This window comes from Chrysochloris asiatica, unplaced genomic scaffold, assembly GCF_000296735.1.
Source record: "Chrysochloris asiatica unplaced genomic scaffold, ChrAsi1.0 scaffold00055, whole genome shotgun sequence".
Lineage (NCBI taxonomy): Eukaryota > Metazoa > Chordata > Mammalia > Afrosoricida > Chrysochloridae > Chrysochloris > Chrysochloris asiatica.
Genome location: NW_006408573.1, coordinates 6,004,523 through 6,022,405, shown reverse-complemented (window position 1 = coordinate 6,022,405; position 17,883 = coordinate 6,004,523). Strand labels below are relative to the sequence as shown.

The 17,883-nt window shown below is 47.5% G+C and overlaps 2 protein-coding genes and 1 pseudogene across 2 annotated transcripts; 2 read left to right on the top strand and 1 right to left on the bottom strand.

The window, feature by feature from the left end:
- Positions 1-9,412, bottom strand: part of LOC102817263 — a 48,083-nt pseudogene extending 38,671 nt beyond the window's left edge.
- Positions 9,413-9,524: 112 nt separating this feature from the next.
- Positions 9,525-11,020, top strand: LOC102816872 (metallothionein-1E-like). The gene is made up of 3 exons (XM_006863543.1): positions 9,525-9,553; positions 10,166-10,231; positions 10,923-11,020. The coding sequence occupies exons 1-3, from the start codon at positions 9,526-9,528 to the stop codon at positions 11,012-11,014; spliced, it is 186 nt and encodes a 61-aa protein (XP_006863605.1). The 5' UTR covers position 9,525; the 3' UTR covers positions 11,015-11,020.
- Positions 11,021-16,581: 5,561 nt separating this feature from the next.
- On the top strand, positions 16,582-17,883 carry LOC102816874 (metallothionein-2-like). The gene is made up of 3 exons (XM_006863617.1): positions 16,582-16,609; positions 17,109-17,177; positions 17,792-17,883. The coding sequence occupies exons 1-3, from the start codon at positions 16,582-16,584 to the stop codon at positions 17,881-17,883; spliced, it is 189 nt and encodes a 62-aa protein (XP_006863679.1).

The following is a 17,883-nucleotide window of genomic DNA, read 5'->3' as shown; positions in this document are numbered from 1 at the left end:
AGCAGCTGGTGGATTTGAACTGCCAACCTTGTGGTTCATAGTCCAGTACTGATGCTACAGTGCCACACCAGGAGTCATAAGAAGCATCAAAAGAAGATGGAAGGAATATATAGAGTCACTGTACCAAAATAAATTGGTCAGTGTTCAACAATTTCATGAGGTAGTATATGATCACGAACTGATGATATTGAAGGAAACATGTCCAAGCTGCTCCGAGGGCATTGATGAAAAACCGAAGAAGGCATTGATGAGAAATGAGGCTCTAGGAATTGATCACATACCAGTTGAAATGTTTCAACAAACAGATACACTACTGTTAGTGCTCACTCGCCTATGCCAAGAAATCTGGAAGACAGCTATCTGACCAACTGAATGGAAGTGATCCATATCGGTGCCCATTCCAAAAAAAGGTGATCCAACAGAATTCAGGAAAAACATCAAACAATATCATTAGTATCACACTGAAGTAAAATTTTGCTGAAGATAATTTTTTAACAGTTGCAGCAGTGCATCGACAAGGAACTGCCAGAAATTCAACTCCTGAAGTTAGCCCACAACTCATCTGCTCTCCAGTTCCTGGAGAAGAACAACATGGTTGATAAAACAGTTGTGAAGCGTTGTCGAGTTGGTTTTGACTCATAGCAACCCTGTATAGGGTTTCTAAGGAGCAGATGGTAAGCTTGAACCAATCTTGCAGTTCAAGCCAAGTTTGCAGTTTGGCACATTAACCCACAGTGCCACACCAGGACTCTGGAGGAACAGCTGGTGTAGCAAAAAAGAGGAAGATCCTCAATGAGATGACTTGTTACGTGGTTGCAACAATGCGCTCTAGCATAGCAACGATTGGGAACATGGTGCGAAAGCAGGCAGAGCTTCATTCTATTGTACATAAGATGGCTTTAAGTTAGAACCAGCTCAACAGCACCTAACAACAACACACACACACACACATATATATGGTGAACATGCTACTGAGCATGTTAATTTTTGCCATTTAAAGGGCTTTATGCAGAACTGATTCAACAGCATTTTAACAACAATTAGAAGGGATATGAAGCATAACATTTAGAAGGTTTATTAAAAAAGGATATGGTCAAAGTTTCATCTGTCTGGCTAAAGTTTAATAGATTAATTTATGAGTTTTTAAAAGTGCCTTAATGTTAAACAGCATATAAAACAAAGGATTGGGTTCCTCATTGTTAAAACAACATTATTGTCCTTTATAACTGGGCTGAAGAGTTCATTTTACCCTTTGTGCAATCTGCCTCAGGGGCAAGTGCTCAACAGAAGAAATTCCTAAATCAAAAACCAAGCCACTTAGCTGTGGAAAAAGCTAAAGGGGTTTTACCTTTAAAATCTTTGGTTATTTGCCTTAAACCTTGTTTCATGGTGACCTATATAATAAATTCCTGACAACTTGAAAAGTTCACGAAAAGCCACCAAACATTTGCTTCTGTCTTAAAATGTTTGTTAAAAATTTATATACCTATGTCTCCTCATATATTTGCCTGCTATTAGACAGCAAGCACGTACTACCAAAATTATGTAATATTTAATTACTAGCTTGACCGCAACTTTCTTTTGAATCTAGCATCAAAGCCAGCGGCTTAAACTGCAGAATTCTCATCATCCCATACCCATCTCGAGTTTTACTATTTAGGAGCTTAATAGTCTTCTTATATTTTTGCATATCCCATTATTATTATATTATTATTATGGAGTGCCTTCAAGTTGGTACCGATATATAGCGACCCTATGGACAACAGAATGAAATTCTGCTTGGGCCTGGGCCAACCTCACAATTGTTGCTACACCTGAGCCCATTGATGCTGCACTGTGCCAATCCATCTCACTGGGGTCTCCCTCTTTTTCTCCGACCCTCCAGTTGACCAAACATGATATCGTTCTCCAGGAACTAGTCCCTACTAATAATATGTCTCAAGTATGAAAGATGAAGTCTGGCCATCCTGGCTACTAAGGAGCACTCTGGCCTGTATTCTTCCAACACAGAGCCGTTGGTTCTTTTGGCAGTCCATAGTACTTTTACTATTCTCCTCCAACACCATAACTCAAAACTCAAAAATCAAATGAATAAATATGGTGAAAGAAACCCTGGTACATACCTTTCCTGATTTTAAACCATTTGGTGTTCCCTTCTTCTATTCGAACAACTATCTCTTGGTCTTTGTACAACTGTCTCTTGGTCTTTGTACAGGTTCCTCATGAGCACAATTAAGTGTTCTGGAATACTCATTCTTAGCAATGTTGTCCATAGCTTGTCATGATCCACACAATCGAAACCCTTTGAGTAGTCAATAAGCACAGGTAAATATCTTTCTGGTATTCTCTGTTTTTAGCCAAGATCCATCTGACAACTTTTCAGCTATTGGTGTGGCACTGTAGGATCAGCACTGGACGGTGAACCACAAGTTTAGCAGTTCAAACCCACCAGCTACTTCTTAGAAACCCTGTACAGGCATTTAACAATAGGTCAAGCACTGAACAATTTGCACCACCCTCCATGTGGACTTCATTGTTGTTGTTAATTGCCATTGAGTTGGTTCCGACTCATAGTGACCCTGCATAGGGTTTTCGAGGACTTAAGTTGGTGTTGTTGTTAAGTACCGTGGAGTCAGTTCCGACTCATAGTGACCCTGCACTGGGTTTCCGAGGCTGTAAATCTTTACGGGAGCAGAACACCTCATCTTTCTCCCGCAGGACCGCTGGTAGTTTTGAACTGCTGACCTTGAGGTTGGCAGCCCGACTCGTACGTAACCACTACGTTACCAGAGCTCCTTAAGTTAGTTTAAAAAAAAAAAAAAGATGGTGGTACACAAAGCATAGGCATTTCTCAGACAAGGAGACACATACAGAAATTAACATCTTTGGTGACTGAGAACATGCAAATTCAGGCCACAATGTGATTCCATTTTGCACCCATGTGATTAGGAGAAACTGAGAAGCTAGACTGTACTGGGAGAGGACTTGAGTCCACTGGCTCTGCTAAGGCTGGTGGGCCATTGTGAGAATTGGGCTCTTACACCAAACGAGATATAGACCAAAGGAGTTTGAGGCAGAAGATCCTTCTAGCTACTGGGCTGAGAACAGACTGCAGGGGAGTAAGGCAGACCAGGGAGGAGCAATCCGGGTGAGTGCAGACGAATCTGCTTAGTAGCAGTGGAACCGGTGAGAAGGAATTGAAGTCAGTTTATGCCATTCTGCCTCTTTATCGCACAATGTTGACTTTGTGTACATGATCCCCCCCACCACACTCCTCACGGACTGAGAGCCCCAGAAAGGCAAGGACTGTCTTATTCATATATTAGATGCCACTTGTCTGTCAGTTAGTCATACTGTGGTGGCTTGCATGGTGTTGGAATGCTCAAAGTTATGCCACCAGTATTTTAAATACCAGGAGGGTCACACATGGTGGGCAGATTTCAGTGTAGCTTCCAGACTAAGACAGACTAGGAAGGAGAGGCTGACCACTTCTGAAGGTTTAACCACTGAAAACCTTCTGAGTAGTAACAGACTATTGTCAGATACAGTACTGGAAGAGGAAAACAGTATGAATAGCAATTGGCAGAGTGGCAACAGCACTGGGCTCAAGCATAACAACAATTGTGAGGATGGCCCAGGACCGGGCAGTGTTTTGTTCTGTTGTGCATAGGGTCACTGTGAGTCAGAACCGACTGGACGGTACCGAACAATAACAACACTCATCACTACGAATCAGACCTTGGCATGGGTTCAGCACAATAGAGGTACTCAGGAATGAATAAATGAGTAGTCTCAATCTCTCAATCATGTCATTCCTTAGCTCCTTCACCTTCTATGGCTCCCTATTATCTGAGAAACGATCCAACAAAGTTCTCTTTCCTCTCTCCAGACCTTCCTTATACTGGGCCTTCATCCAGGAGAGATGAGGGCTGACATTGAGGTGGAGGCGCTGTAAGGGGAGTCAGGGGGGCCAGGCACCTTGTACACATCCCTTCCTTGAGCACTTTCCCTCTAAAGGAGCCTGCCTTTGGAGATTTTAGCTCATTTTTTCCACTATGTCAGGGACCCAGCCCCATGTGACCCACATGAAGAGTCACTTCTGACAGGCACAAACTTCAAATCCCTACCAGGAAAGTGAGTTTCCCAGGACTGAGTGACAGACCCCAAGGGCAGGAAACACCTACCTGCCCAAAGAAAAGCTCTCACACAGGTGTGTCCCACAAGCCTAGGCAAGAAGGATACAAGGTGATAGCCAGTTCTGGGGACTCACACAATGTCCTCAGATGCTTGGGCATAGTGAGTGGTTCTGCGCTGCCAGGAAGAAGCTCCCTGACAACTGGACTGCTAGCAATGGCTTAGTGTTATTCACAGGAAGACTGAGAGACTGGGACTCTGTACTGACCCCTTCCCTCCTCCACTGTAAAAGACTGGTCTGGGGGGCCAGTCTCCCAAAGTGGGAAGGTGCCAAGGTAATACCACAGAATTTGATTCAAGATCCATCGGCCTTGTCTTGAGGTACAAATAATTTGGCTGGGGCATAATGTCTTATGAGGAGCTCTGGTAGAGTAGGGGAGTTATGAGTCAGGCTACAAACCTCAAGGTCAGCAGTTCGAAACTACCAGCCATTCCTCGAGAGAAAGATGAGGCTTTCTGTTCCCATAAAGATTTACAGCCTTGGACACCCTACACAGGGTCGCTATGAGTCACAGCTGACTCCATGGCACATAACCACCACCATCACCATAAATGTCTTATAACTGGATGTCCCTTGGCACTCATCCTGCCCAGTATCTCAGAAACCCAAGAGGCTGACACTCCCTGAGCACAGCAGTCTGGCTTCCAAGCTTTTGTACCTGGGGTCATCAAACCCCTAGACCTCCTCTTCCACCAAGACTGGGCACAATGGGGCCAAGGGAATTCTCCTAAAGGAAACTGGGTTGTGGCAGCGGATGCCCAACAGTCAGGCTTGGCAGATGTTCATCATAAGCCTAAACCCACCACCAGCCACTTCTCTGGGTGAAACATTGCCCTCTGTCTCTGAAGGATACCAGACTTATGGGGGGGGCGGGGACCCAAGGTTATAGTTACTTACTGGTGTAAGTTCTGGCTTAGTTTTGCTCAGGCTTAGGTTGGGGGAGGTTCCCCAAGACAGAGTAGGGCCCATAGGGTCTGAATATGACTATGCTGCCCATCCGCACCCTAGGATGGCTATGATGGATCAGGCAGGTCAGACTGGCTAGTGATAACACCTAGATCTCTCCTCCAACTTTGCCAAGCAACCTCTTCCTCAGCCACCTTACTGGAGGACTCCACCCTACACAGGCTCAGAGCAGGGATCTCCGACCCCTGGGAAGTCCCCACTGATGGTCTGAAGGCAAAAATATCAACCAACTTTGTCCCTAGTGACACTAGAAAGTTTATAATCTCTCTCCATTGCAATTCCGAAAGGATTTTTTTTTTTTTTAATTTCCAGTGTTCTGGCCCAAAAAGCAGAGGGTGGAAACAAGTCCTCCATGGAGGACAGAAGGAGGGTGTGAACTTTCACCAGCCTGCAGTGGCCCAGGTATCTCCCTGAAACCTGGCTGAGGACACTGGGATGCCATCAGCAGAGCCACGTAAGTATCCCATAATCCTGGGCAGCTGAGTGTGATTCAGGTTCTCCCTTCTACTCTCCAGGAGGCTATGAGCAGACTTGCTCCGCCACACCTGCAGAGAGTTTCCAAGAGTCCCCCATACAGGGCTTCTAGGAAACAAGCTGGTCCTGAGCCCACCCAGGAAACGCATCATCCCTGCCTGCTCCCTCTCAGAATCAGTATGAACCAGACTGTTCTCCCAGGGGTAGAGATGGCACACTTTGGCCCCTGCTCAGCAACTGCATCTTGAAGTTGTAAATAAATGTTCCCTGAATTTAACAAAGTCTTGAGTAAGATCTCCTCCAGCAAAGGGATCGGTTTTATTTATTTATATGTTGTCTTCCTTCCGTGTGCCCAGCACAGTGATTTTACAAACAACCTTGTTGGTGTTTGTTGTCCTTGGGCCAGCTCCAGCTCAAGGTGACCTTGCGTGTAGCACAATGAAGTATTGCCCAGTCCTGGAACATCTTTACAATCCCTGATGTGTTGAGTCCATTGTGGCAGCTCTTGTGTCAATAATACTGATGTGTTGATAGCAATATATTGGGCAGTATTCTGATATGATCCATAAGATTTTCATTGGCTAATTTTCAGAAATAGATCACCAGGACTTTCTTACTAGTCTTAGTTTGGAAGCGCTACTGAAACCTGTCCACCATGAGTGACCCTGCTGGCTTTTGAAATACTTTTGAAGCATAGCTTCCAGTGTCGTAGTAACACGAAAGTAACACAGATTGACAAACTGACAGATGAATGATGGGTGCATATAGGCAGGGTCTAATAAATGCTTACAGAATCAAGTAGAGAGCGTATATAGATTACCTGTGGGCTGTATTGTTGTGGTGCTGTAGGATAAGCACTGGACTGGCAGTTCAAACCTACCAGCTGCTCCTTGGAAACCCTATATAGGATGGCTATGAAATGAAACAGACTCAACAGCATTTAACAACAACAATGGATTGTCAGATACTTCACTTGGTCCACAGGGAAGTAACACTCATTCATGACTTGGTCTGCGCCAGGGACCATGCTAAACACATTTAACCTCATAGACAACACGATTGCCCCCACTGCACAGACAAGATATGACGTGTGGGAGGTCACATACATTGCCTAAGGAGTAGAGCCTGGTTCTAGACAGTCTGGCTCCAAAGCCGATGCTTTTAACTGCTTTACCAGGCTGTTTCACAGTAGTGTAGTGGTGTGCTTGGCACTGGACCTGAAACTAAACAAGCATTCTAAAGTAGTCACATCAAATGTAAAAACACAAAAACCTATTATAAATTAATCTGCCCAAGGCTTGGGGAGATGGGTCTCAGAGATGGGGGTGAGGGTGGAGCAAGGAAGCTATTTCACACATGACTTGGAAAACAAAAAGCTGCAGCTTGAATGATTGTGTTTGACAGGCCCTCCAAAAAAACTGTGAATTCTTCCCAGTCTTTTTGGTAACGTCAATTTCCAAAAGCAAAGTGTAAGAGAGCAATGGCCAGGTACATTTGTGACTTGGACCCCACGGCTTCCAGACAAATTGGAAACAGGCAAGACAGCACCCACATCACACTGGCACACATACCAGACAATACCAATGCCAGGAGACAACAGCTCAAACACCAGCCCCCCATCCACACTGAGGTGGTATTTCCATAATGAAAGCCTCAGGGGGGTTGGACTGTCCTCTCAGTTCCTCTGCCAGGACACGTGCATGTCCTTCTGCATGGTGAGACCTGTCCGCTTCTCCCTCCACAGCCCAAAAGGAGGTAACCACTTCCAAGTTCTCTCAGCCCCAGGGTAGGCAGCCACAGCTTGGGAGTTGTCTCTGAATACCTACTAGGTAGAAATACTTTTCTGGCCTTGAACCAGAGGGGGCAAGGCAGAGGCTCCATTCATTTCACCAAATTATTTTGGGTAGAACAGCCTAGTGCAGTGGGATCAAAACTTAAGCACTTAAAAAAACAACTTCCCAGACCCATCTCAAACTCAAGAAATCACAAGACCCTTATTGTTGTTAAGTGCTGTTGAGCCAGTTCCAACTCATAGCAACCCTTATAGGGATTCCAAGGAGCCACTGGTGAGTTTGAACCACCGACCTTGTAGTTAGCAGTCCAGTGCATATCCTCAGTGCCACACCAGGACTCTATTAGCATTATAGGATCATAAATAAAACAACCAGTTGCTCCCATGTTGGTTCTGTACGTGTCCGAGCAAAACTGAGCTCTATGGAGTTTTTAATGTTTTTGGGCTTTTTTGGAGATAGGTTGCCAAGACTTTCTTCCAAAGAACCTCTGGGGGGGGGACCTTTTACTTTTGGTTAGCAGCTGAGCATCTTAACTCTTTGCCCTACCCAAGGCCCTCATAAATAGCAGCATTTCATTTTTAGGGTTTCAGTGAATTCAAAGAGTATTAAACTAAAAAATGGATCAAAGCAGGGCCTTGTTGTCGTTGTTAAGTGTCGTCGAGTTGATCCCAACCCATAGCGAACCTGTATAGGGTTTTCAAGGAGCAGCTGGTGAGCTTGAACGACCGACCTTGCAGCTCAAACGACTTTGCAGTCTGACGCATTAGCCCACAGCGCCACACCAGGACTCTGACGCATGCTAAATACATGCTTCTTGTTGTTGCTAAGTTGCGTTAAGTCAATTCTGACCCACAGCGACCCCGTATAGGGTTTCCAATGAGCAGTTGGTGAGCCTGAGCCACCAACCTTGCAGTTCAAACGACTTTGCAGTCTGACACATTAGCCCACAGTGCCACACCAGGACTCCGAATACGTGCTAAGTAGTTAGAAAAAAGGAAAGGAAATAATCTATTCCTTTGCTATCTTATTTAATATGGAGAACACGTATCTTCTGAAGCAATCACACTCCAAGCAGCATCCCATGATTTGGGAAATACCTTCTGGACTGAAGAGGGATGCAGTGAGCCTCTTAACATCTTAGGTAAGGCAGGCCTAAGACGTAAGATCCCATTTAATACTATTGGCACTGTGGCTTTAGCACTGCGGACCTCTAATCTCAAGGTCAGTGGTTAGAAACAACCAGCCACTAGGCTGGAGAAATGAGGCTGCTTATCTCATAAAGATTTACGGTATCGGACACCCTACAAGGGCGGATGGTCTCTAGGAGTCGGAATCAACTTCACGTCAACGGGTTTTGTGGTTGTTGAAAAGTACTGTCAAATCAGTTCCTACTCGTAGCTCCCCCTGTATGGGGTTTCCGAGGCTGTAAAACTTTGTGGGATCATAGTACAGTGCTTATCCTACAGAGCCACAACTCTCCGGGCAATGGGTCTGGAGCCTGGTTAACTGGATGAAGAAAGACTTCGCTGGGTGTTAACTGTGGATTGAAGAAACTGGGCCAAAAGACAGGAAGCCGGGACAGGGCGCGTGCTGCAGATGGGGAACGAAGGCCAAGGATCAGTCAGTCCTCTGCATATATCCCGTGTTAATTTCCCACTTCCACACGAACGTAGTACATGAGAACAAGGATGAGGTAGTTCACAGGTTCCCGGAAAGAGCGAATCTGAGGCTCACCTAGCAGCGGGAACAGCGAGGACCCCAGGGCCTGAGTTCCCAGAAAGCCCAGAAGCGGGTAATAGCGGAAAGCCATGGGTAAACTGGGAAGAGGCGTGCGGATGACTGGGACACTAAGTTCCGCACAGCTCACGGCCCCTCCCGCGAGCTGGCGCCAAGAGACCGCGGCAGGGAGCACAAGGCTGCCACGAGCTGCGCTCAGCTCTCTCGGGCCGCGGGGGGCGGTGCTGACTCGGTAGGCGGGGCGCATGGGGGGCGGGGCTTTGCGCTCTCTCGGACGACTTGGGTTTTAAACGCTCGTAGTCTCTATCCACCAGCATTCTCTTTCCTACCTGCTTTTCTACTTCGCTCACGTTGCTCGAAATGGATCCCAACTGTTCCTGCGCCACTGGTAAGGGACACCTAACTTCTGGACTCAGGAGGCCGCCCTTTTGTCTTCTGGGAGGAGGAGGCAGCACTTCGAATTCTGAGCTGAAGTAGATCCTATAGTTCTAAAGTCTATTGCTTTCTCCCTCGCCAAGTGCCTTCACCTCCCACACTACCTCAGCTAGAGGAGTTGAATCGTACCAGCGTCACCCCAATTTGTAGGCCACAGACTGAGACTTAGAACTGCTAGGTTGAAGATAAAATATGTGGCCAGGAGAGCTGCGCCCAAGACCCCAGTGCTCTGTCCAGGCCTTTGAGCTGCATGGGCTAGATGGGAAGAGAGGGACGTTCCCTCTTCGAGGCTTAGGACTTTAAATCCTGGTCATTCAGTATAAACGTTCCCTGGGCTCAGTCAGGAACCTGGGACCTTTACCATGAAGTAAAAACTGGAGGGCACACTTCCCTCTCATCAGGACGGGAGAGAGATGAAGACCACACTACAGCCAGTCTCCTGAGTGACAGGAGCTCCCAGGGCTGAGCCAGCAGAGAGCAAGGAGCAGGCAGTGTTGGTTGACTGACTGCTAGACCCCCTACACCACCTTCACTGCTCACTGTGGCTCTTTCTCTCTTCCTGCAGGTGGTTCCTGTGTCTGCTCTGGTTCCTGCAAGTGCAAAGAGTGCAAATGCACCTCCTGCAAGAAGAGTGAGTATGGGGTCTTCCCTGCAATCTGGGGGCCCAGCTGAGCAGGGGAAGGACCCAGAGTTCAGCAGGCAGGAGCAGTCAAAGGCTCAGATTCAGCCCCTTCCCTCCTCCCAGTACCAAAGTCAGATTCAGAGCTGAAGAGCCTTCAATGTGGTTGATTCTCAGTGTTTTATTCTGCAAGGAGGAAACTGAGATCCCCAGAGGTCTCCAGCCAGGCAGGGCCAGAACTAGACCTGATTCTCTTGCATTTTAGCTCTCTTGAGTTCTGAAGTCCTTTGGGCACATGAACTTGTGTCCACGTGGTTTCTCTGACCTGGTGAGGCAGTCCTTTCCTACACAGGCAGCCCAGGACTTCACTGGCTCTGCAGGACACTGCTGTATCATGGGTGGTCCCCTCCCAGATCAGAGGATCTTCCTCACTTGTCTGTAGGGCTCTGGAGGCTGATGTTCCTTTCCTGTCAGAGGCCCTGTACTCTGCTCACTGTGCTGGCCTCCCCATGCTCTCTGCCCAGAACTCAGATGGCATAGGGAAGTCTGTACCTAGGGGCACCTGACCTCAAAAGTCCTACCAGGCATCTGGGGAGAGTGTAGAGCCCGGCTGCCTGAGGAAGAGCTCGTGCCAGGTGTGCTGTTTTGGAGGAAAATGTCTGGCTGTGTATGAGCTCATCTCTTACTTCCCTCTCTCCCCCAGGCTGCTGCTCCTGCTGCCCCATGGGCTGTGCCAAGTGTGCCCAGGGCTGCATCTGCAAAGGGGCATCGGACAAGTGCAGCTGCTGCGCCTGATGTGGGAGAGGCCCGCCCAGGTGTGAATAGAGCCACCTGAACAAAGCTGGAGGGGTTTTTTTTCGTGAAGAACCCTGGCCTGTGTGCTACCTCTTCTTTTCTATGAAATATCTGAGTGATAATAAATGGTGTTGGATTTATTCCGACTGTTTTCTTTTGTGTGGGTTGGAAATAAGGAACTCTGTGATTAACAAGACCGGTGTGGGGCTGGACTGGGAGTCAGTGTTAGCTCCTAAATTGAATGCCTAAGGCAGGTCAGGTTACCTCTCTGGGCATGAATTTCTTCAGCTGTAAAATGGGAAGAGCATTGTGCCAGATGATTAAAAGGGAAATACAGCTTCCTCACAGCATGGAGACTGATATTAATCTCATTGTGATAAATCACTTTTATATGGTCTTTCTTGACATGGTCTTATACCTCCCTACAAATGATTGGGTGGGACTATGCAAATGAGTGCTTGTGACCTACCAAGAGGATAGGGCTGCTTGCTAATAATGTACATAAAGTGATGGCACTCTTGTGTATCTGGAACCATCACAGGGGATTGGTCAATTTGCCCTTGTTAAATCCTGCTATGCTTAATTTTGGTCAAAATTGGTCAATTTTGCCTTGGTCAGTCCTGCTAGACTTAAAACCCCAGAGGCCAACTACCACCATGAAGAGCTGGGAGTAGAATGCTTCCTATGGTCCAGGGATTTCTTGGCAGGGACACTTCTTGACTCAAGACAGTTATAACTGGAGTCAATGAAAAGCAGAAGTTGGCACACAGCAGGAACACTAGAACAGCCAGAAAGTGCAGTGGCCACGTCGGTGCTTCCTGGTAAAGTGGGGGTGTCTTGGGCACTTTTCAACAGAACTAAAGGAGCTTTTTAATATTTGCTTGAGCAGAGCCAAGGCCAGGCTGTCCAAAGAGGCTAAGTGGCAAGGGACAGAGAAGTCAAAGGAGGCGTGCTTATGGGCACAACTGAAAAGTTGTTCTGAAAGAATTGTGCCCTGACTGGATCTTGAATTGTAACCTGTAATTTCCCTAGTAAAAGCCCTAACTGTGAGTTCTGGGTGGCCGTTGCCAGAACCTACCAGAGAAGTAGAGATCAAGTGAGAGAGACCATTGTCAGAACTGGAAAAGATGTTAAAGACAGGAGGTTTGTCGGACCTCTACTTCATAAGTTAGCCTTGGACTGACAATGTTGGTTGTTAGTTGATCCTCCTTGTGAAGTTAGATGAGATGTTTACAAATATTTGTTCTCTGGAGAGCCTTTGATCAATCAAATCCCTTGTCAGGTGTCAGAATTGAATGGTACTCTACCTGCTTGAATCCCTACAAAGATTTCTAAACCTCCCTGATTGCATTAAGCATTTTTTATTTCCTAGCTATTGCAGACTAAAACATCAGTAAAAAAAAAAATTAAAATGAATGTTCAAATAATGAAGCAAGGCAAAGAGACCACATTTTCATTCAGGTTCAACTGATAAATTTACTGAAAACATTGGATAGGAAAACTGCATTTTTTGTTTTTGTTTTTTTTCCTTTATTGAAAGTCGACGTGAAAGAGCAGGCACAGTTCAGGGTGGCGGCAGTGTGTGAACAACATATTTGAGGAGTACTGTCCCAGACACCCCCAAAAAGATCCATCAGCCCGGTTTATCCAACATCACTGCCTGGTCCCTCATTACTTACTCCCTGAGAGTTCCCTGTTGTGGTTTGGCTCTGAACATTTGGAAATTCATCTCTAAGTTCAGGTAGAAACCTGCCCCTTTGCTAGTTCAGGGTGGCCAAGTGAGTAGGGATTTGGAGGGAATTACCCAGCCAGGTGGAGTGGACTTAAAGACTGATTGAGATGAAGTCGTTGGTGTCTCCCCATGAGCAGGGTAATGGTGGATTCTGTCATTGGGAGGTGTGGTGCTGTTTATTAGGCAGGAGTGGGACCCAGGGTGACTTGTAATTAATGGTAACAGTCAGTCCCTCTGGCTGTTTGTGGAGGGAATTGCTGTTTGATGTTCAAAGAAGAAGATGAGTCATGTGCCCAGTAGTCAGGACCACACTTGCCTACTGCTGCACAGTGTGCTTGCAGAACCCAACAGGAAGCAAGTGCATGCATGGGTTTTGGTCTCAGGGCCCCAGTTTCACACCTCATCTGCCCACTTACCCTTTGGTACGACCTGGGCAAGTCCCACCATCTCGCTGAGCCTCCATTTCCTAATCTGTAAAATGAAAAGCATATGTCCACAAGAGGATTAAGTGAGATAGCAGCCTGGTTGTTATTGTTAAGTGTTGTTGAGTTGGTTCCAACTCATAGCGACCATGTCAAGGGGTTCTGAAGAGCGGCTGGTGGGTTTGAACCACCAAACCATTCAGCTAGCAGTAAACAGAGGTCATTATGATTTCTTTGTTCCTGTTGACTCTGAGGGAGAGAATCTTGTCAAGTCCCAACAAACTCCTGGAGAAAGGTCTGTCTCTTGGACAGCATTACTTTGGGCTGGAGCCTGGTCCTGCCTCAGTGGGAGTGTGGGGGACCTCCTGCACAAACCTCCCTAGAGAAGATGCTGCTCAGCATATATACAGACACATGCCTTTCCCAGCCTCCACATCATTTATCCTCACACATCCAGAGAGAGTGACAGCAAGTAATAAGCAGTAGTAATGATTGTGCTGTTGTCCAGAGAGGCTGTGTCCAGGGGTCACATGGCTCAGAAGACAGAGGTTGAGTGTCTGCTACAGTTGACCTAATGACCTAGCCCACCCGCTCATGATGGCACTGGGTGCTACATCTTCCCCCACTGGGAGCTGGAAGGGCCCTTGGAAATGGTCCAGTCCTGACCTTATCTTGAAAGATGACACACTGAAGCCCAAAGAGTTCACAGAGCCACACAGACAGGTCCTGACTCCCAGCTCACTGCTTCTCCACTGTGCGTCTGTGCCAGGACTCCAGTGCCCTGGTCCTTTGCAGGAAGTGGTGGTGGGTGAGAGCATGATGCTGTGTTCAAGCTGCAAGAGGGAAAGCCCACCTCTGTCACCTACAGGCCGTTAAAGGTAACCTCTCTGTGGCTCAGTCTCCTATGCTGAAAAGGGACATAAAATAGCATCTGGTTCCTAGGACTACATGAGTTAGTTCATGCAGAGGATTTAGAATGATGTCTGGCACGTGGTGAGTGTTCTATACATATGAGCTATTATTGTACTGTTATCATTACTGCCATCGAGACCTTGTTGTTGCTAAGCGCTGTTGTTTCTGAGTAGTGGCTGATGAGTTTGAACTACTGACCTTGTAGTTCAAACCAACCTTGAAGTTGAGTGCTTATCCTATGATGCCATACCAGAACACCATTAATGCCATAAGGAACAGTTTTGTACCTCCTGACAATAAACCCTGGCCTGCTGTGCCTTGCTGTGTGTCACCTGCCAGCTCATCAGCCAGGTGAACCTGTGGCCTAGAATGAGATCATCACTCTTTCCACAAAATTGGGATGGAAATTGAGAACGTAAAGCTGTGAAAAGCCCTTCATGGGGGAAGGTACAGAAGGGCATCTAACATTTCTGCTGCCACCAGCACCAGTATTTTGCTGACATTTTCCTTTAAAAATACTCACATCGCTTAACATTTTATTTTTCAACAATTTATCTTCTCTGCATATACTCATATGAAAATCAAGATCCATATCACTCCTGAAAATGAGACATAGAGATGAACGATAAAACATTGGTTTGTAATTAGCATTTTTTCCCATTCATTACTGCATCACTTACATCCCTGCCGAAAATGTGGAGCTTGAAACGTGCCCTTGTTTAAAATATTTTTAGGCAAAAAGAAAGAGAAAATGTTGAGTTTCAAATATGTCAAGTGGTACAGGGGCATATCATATTTGCTTTGACTAAAGATCTGGTTTATCCTTGAACTTCTTTTTCTCTAGGGAGGCTACTCGATTCACACACCAAGACACACCTTCCTAGCTCTTGGTCTTGGTAAGTTAGTTCAGTTTTTGGATTTTAGTTTCTCATTAGGATTAACCTACTACTGTCCAGTCCATTCTGACTCTTTGGGACCCTTATAAAACAGTAGAACAAGCTCATGGAATTCACAAGGTTGAAACCTTTATCAGGAGCCTTGGTAGAGCAGTGGCAATGCCCTCTGTTTATAACAGGGAGTTTGGCACTTTGAACCCACCCACTCCTCCTAGAGACAGATGAAACTCAGAAACAACTTCTGAAGAGATCACAACCCAAAAACCTATGAGGCAGCTCTACTCTGGCCCATAGGGCCAACTCAGAATCAATGAACTCATCAGCCATGAGGTTGGTTTGGGTTTAAACTTTTAGCAAGGAGACTTCTACTTGGGTTGAAGTGGCTAAACTTTCTGTTAGCAGCACAGGCCTTAACCACTGCCTCCAGACCGCCTGTCATTGGAATCATGGGCTCATCAATAGTAGTGTTTCCCCTTCAGGGTTGTTGTTAGGCTTCAAAGTGAGATGCTGATTGAAACAGAGCTGGTGCCAAAGGGAAACTTCAGCTACTAACTACCAAAATGGTTACAATGCCAATTCTTTCACAGGCACTCCAGAAAGAGGCCTGAACACAACCCTGGAAAAGCCAATAGAGCCCTGGATCAGATATGAAATGCTATTAACACTAGCCAAAATTGACTCCATGGAAACAGGTTTGTTTTGGTTTCTTTTTCTTGTTTGGCACATACCAAAAGTTATGCAATTATGTTGAATATCCAGACTGCCCATCACCTAAAATAATCACTGTCCTGTGGGCATCACAAGGAGCTCTAGTGTCCTATGGTCAGCAGTTAGACTGTCCCAGCCTCTCTGCAGAAGAAACAGGAGGCTCTCTGCTTCCGGAAACCCTACACAGGATAGCTATGAGTCGGAATCACTCACGACAGTGGGTTTTCTGTGGTTTGGGGGTTGCATGATGAATGGGATGAAAGGCCAAGCAGACTGTTCTTGAAGACTGAAGAACCGGGCTCAAAGGTTCTTCAGTCTTTGAAGCAGGGATAGGCAGTGTGCTCCGTGTGGGGTGAAGGTCAGGATCAGTCAGCCCTCTGCACACAGCCCTAGCTGATGTCCCACTCCCGCCCAAACAGGGGTCAGGAGAGCAAGACTGGGGCTGCACACGGGTTCCAGGAAAAGGCAAACCTGAGGGTCACCGGGAAGAGGGTACAAAGAGAACCTCACGGGCTGGGTTACCGAAATATCGGGAAGCCGGCAAGAGCGAACTCCACAGGAAAACTGGGAAGACGTGAGCGGGGTGCTGGGGCACAGTGTTCGCACGGCGCACGGCCACTCCCGCCAGCGGGAGCAAAGGGGCTGCAGACGGCGCTCACCAGCCAAGCGCAGAGACCTGTGCTCCCGGCCCCAGCGCTGCGCTCGGCCCGCCTGCGGTGCGGGGCGTGCCGGGTAGTGGACCGACACTAGGGGCGGTGTGCAAGGGGCGGGGCCTTTACACCCAGCGCCCTCATCTGCAACTTTAAAGAGACTGGTGCGAACGTGGGCACCAGCAGCGTTCCACCACCCTAGCATCCTGTCCAACAGCTGTCTGCGATCTCGTCCACTTTGCTCAAAATGGACCCCAGCTGCTCCTGCGCCCCTGGTAAGGGATGCCTGGCTTCTGGGCTCAGCTTCTGAGCCCTTTAGTCAGGCCCAGGACTCAGTGTCCCCGGGTGTGGAGGAAGCAGCACTTTGAGTTCTGAGCTAAGTGAATCCTTTAGTTCTCAGGTCTCCTGCTTTCTACCACAACACGCACCCTCACACCTCCCCCATCCCCATTAGAACGTTAGAATCACCGCAGCGTCCCCACAATCCCCAAACCACAAGTGTGAGATTCAAAGCTGTCATGTTGGACAGCACCTAGGGAGCCCAAGTGCCCTGTCCAGGCCTCTGGGCTGTCTAAGGTGGATGGGAAACTAGAAACTTTTATTGTCTTTTTAGGACTCAGAGTTGAGGACCACCATTCAGCCAGTCTCCTGAGAGACAGGAGCTCCCAGGGCTGATCCAGAACAGAGCAAAGAGCAGGAAGTGTTTGTGGACTGACTGCTGGGTCCCCTACACCCCCTTCACTGTTCACTGTGGCTCTTTCTCTCTTCATGCAGGTGACTCCTGTGTCTGCTCTGGCTCCTCCTGCAAGTGCAAAGAGTGCAAATGCACCTCCTGCAAGAAAAGTGAGTGTGGGGTCTTCCTGGAATCTGGGGGCCCAATTTCAGCCCCACCCCTCCTCCCAGCACCTGAGTCAGAATCAGAGCTGGAAGAGCCTTCCATGTGGTTGATTCTCAGCTTTTTACTCTAGAAGCAGGAAACTGAGATCCAGAGCATTCACCAGATGGGAGGGGCAGAGCTGCAACTAGAACCTACTCCTTGTCTGCCCCCCTTCCAGCCCACCCTTGCACCTTTCTCAGCCTCCCAGGATCTGAAGCACCTGATGCCCATGGTCTCTGCCCTGCCAATGCAGCCCTTTCTGTGGAGGTGGCTCCGTCCTTCACTGGCCCAGAGGTTACCCTGTGGTCAGTGGCCGTCCTCTCTCTGATCCTGAGGATTGGACATTTGATGTATGACTGTCTACATGTGCCCTGTGAGGCTGGTGTGCTGTACTGTCACTCCCTCACTAGACTCTGCCCTCTCCTGGACTCACAGGGGACAGGACAGCTTGGCCCCTAGCACCCAGGAGTCTTAGGATAGAGGGATCCTTCCAATACTTGGTCCCTTGGGTTTGGGGCAGAATTTGTGCCAAGGTGTTTGTTGACTATTGATCTCATCTAACTTCCCTCTTCTCCCCCAGGCTGCTGTTCCTGCTGCCCTACAGGCTGTGCCAAGTGTGCCCAGGGCTGTATCTGCAAAGGGGCGTCGGACAAATGCAGCTGTTGCACCTGA

Excerpts from the sequence above, each read along its gene's own strand:
- LOC102816872 (XM_006863543.1), top strand. The coding sequence starts at position 9,526 with ATGGATCCCAACTGTTCCTGCGCCACTG. Across the intron at positions 9,554-10,165 it reads CAACTGTTCCTGCGCCACTG|GTGGTTCCTGTGTCTGCTCT; the intron begins GTAAGGGACACC and ends CTCTTCCTGCAG. Across the intron at positions 10,232-10,922 it reads ATGCACCTCCTGCAAGAAGA|GCTGCTGCTCCTGCTGCCCC; the intron begins GTGAGTATGGGG and ends TCTCTCCCCCAG.
- LOC102816874 (XM_006863617.1), top strand. The coding sequence starts at position 16,582 with ATGGACCCCAGCTGCTCCTGCGCCCCTG. Across the intron at positions 16,610-17,108 it reads CAGCTGCTCCTGCGCCCCTG|GTGACTCCTGTGTCTGCTCT; the intron begins GTAAGGGATGCC and ends CTCTTCATGCAG. Across the intron at positions 17,178-17,791 it reads ATGCACCTCCTGCAAGAAAA|GCTGCTGTTCCTGCTGCCCT; the intron begins GTGAGTGTGGGG and ends CTTCTCCCCCAG.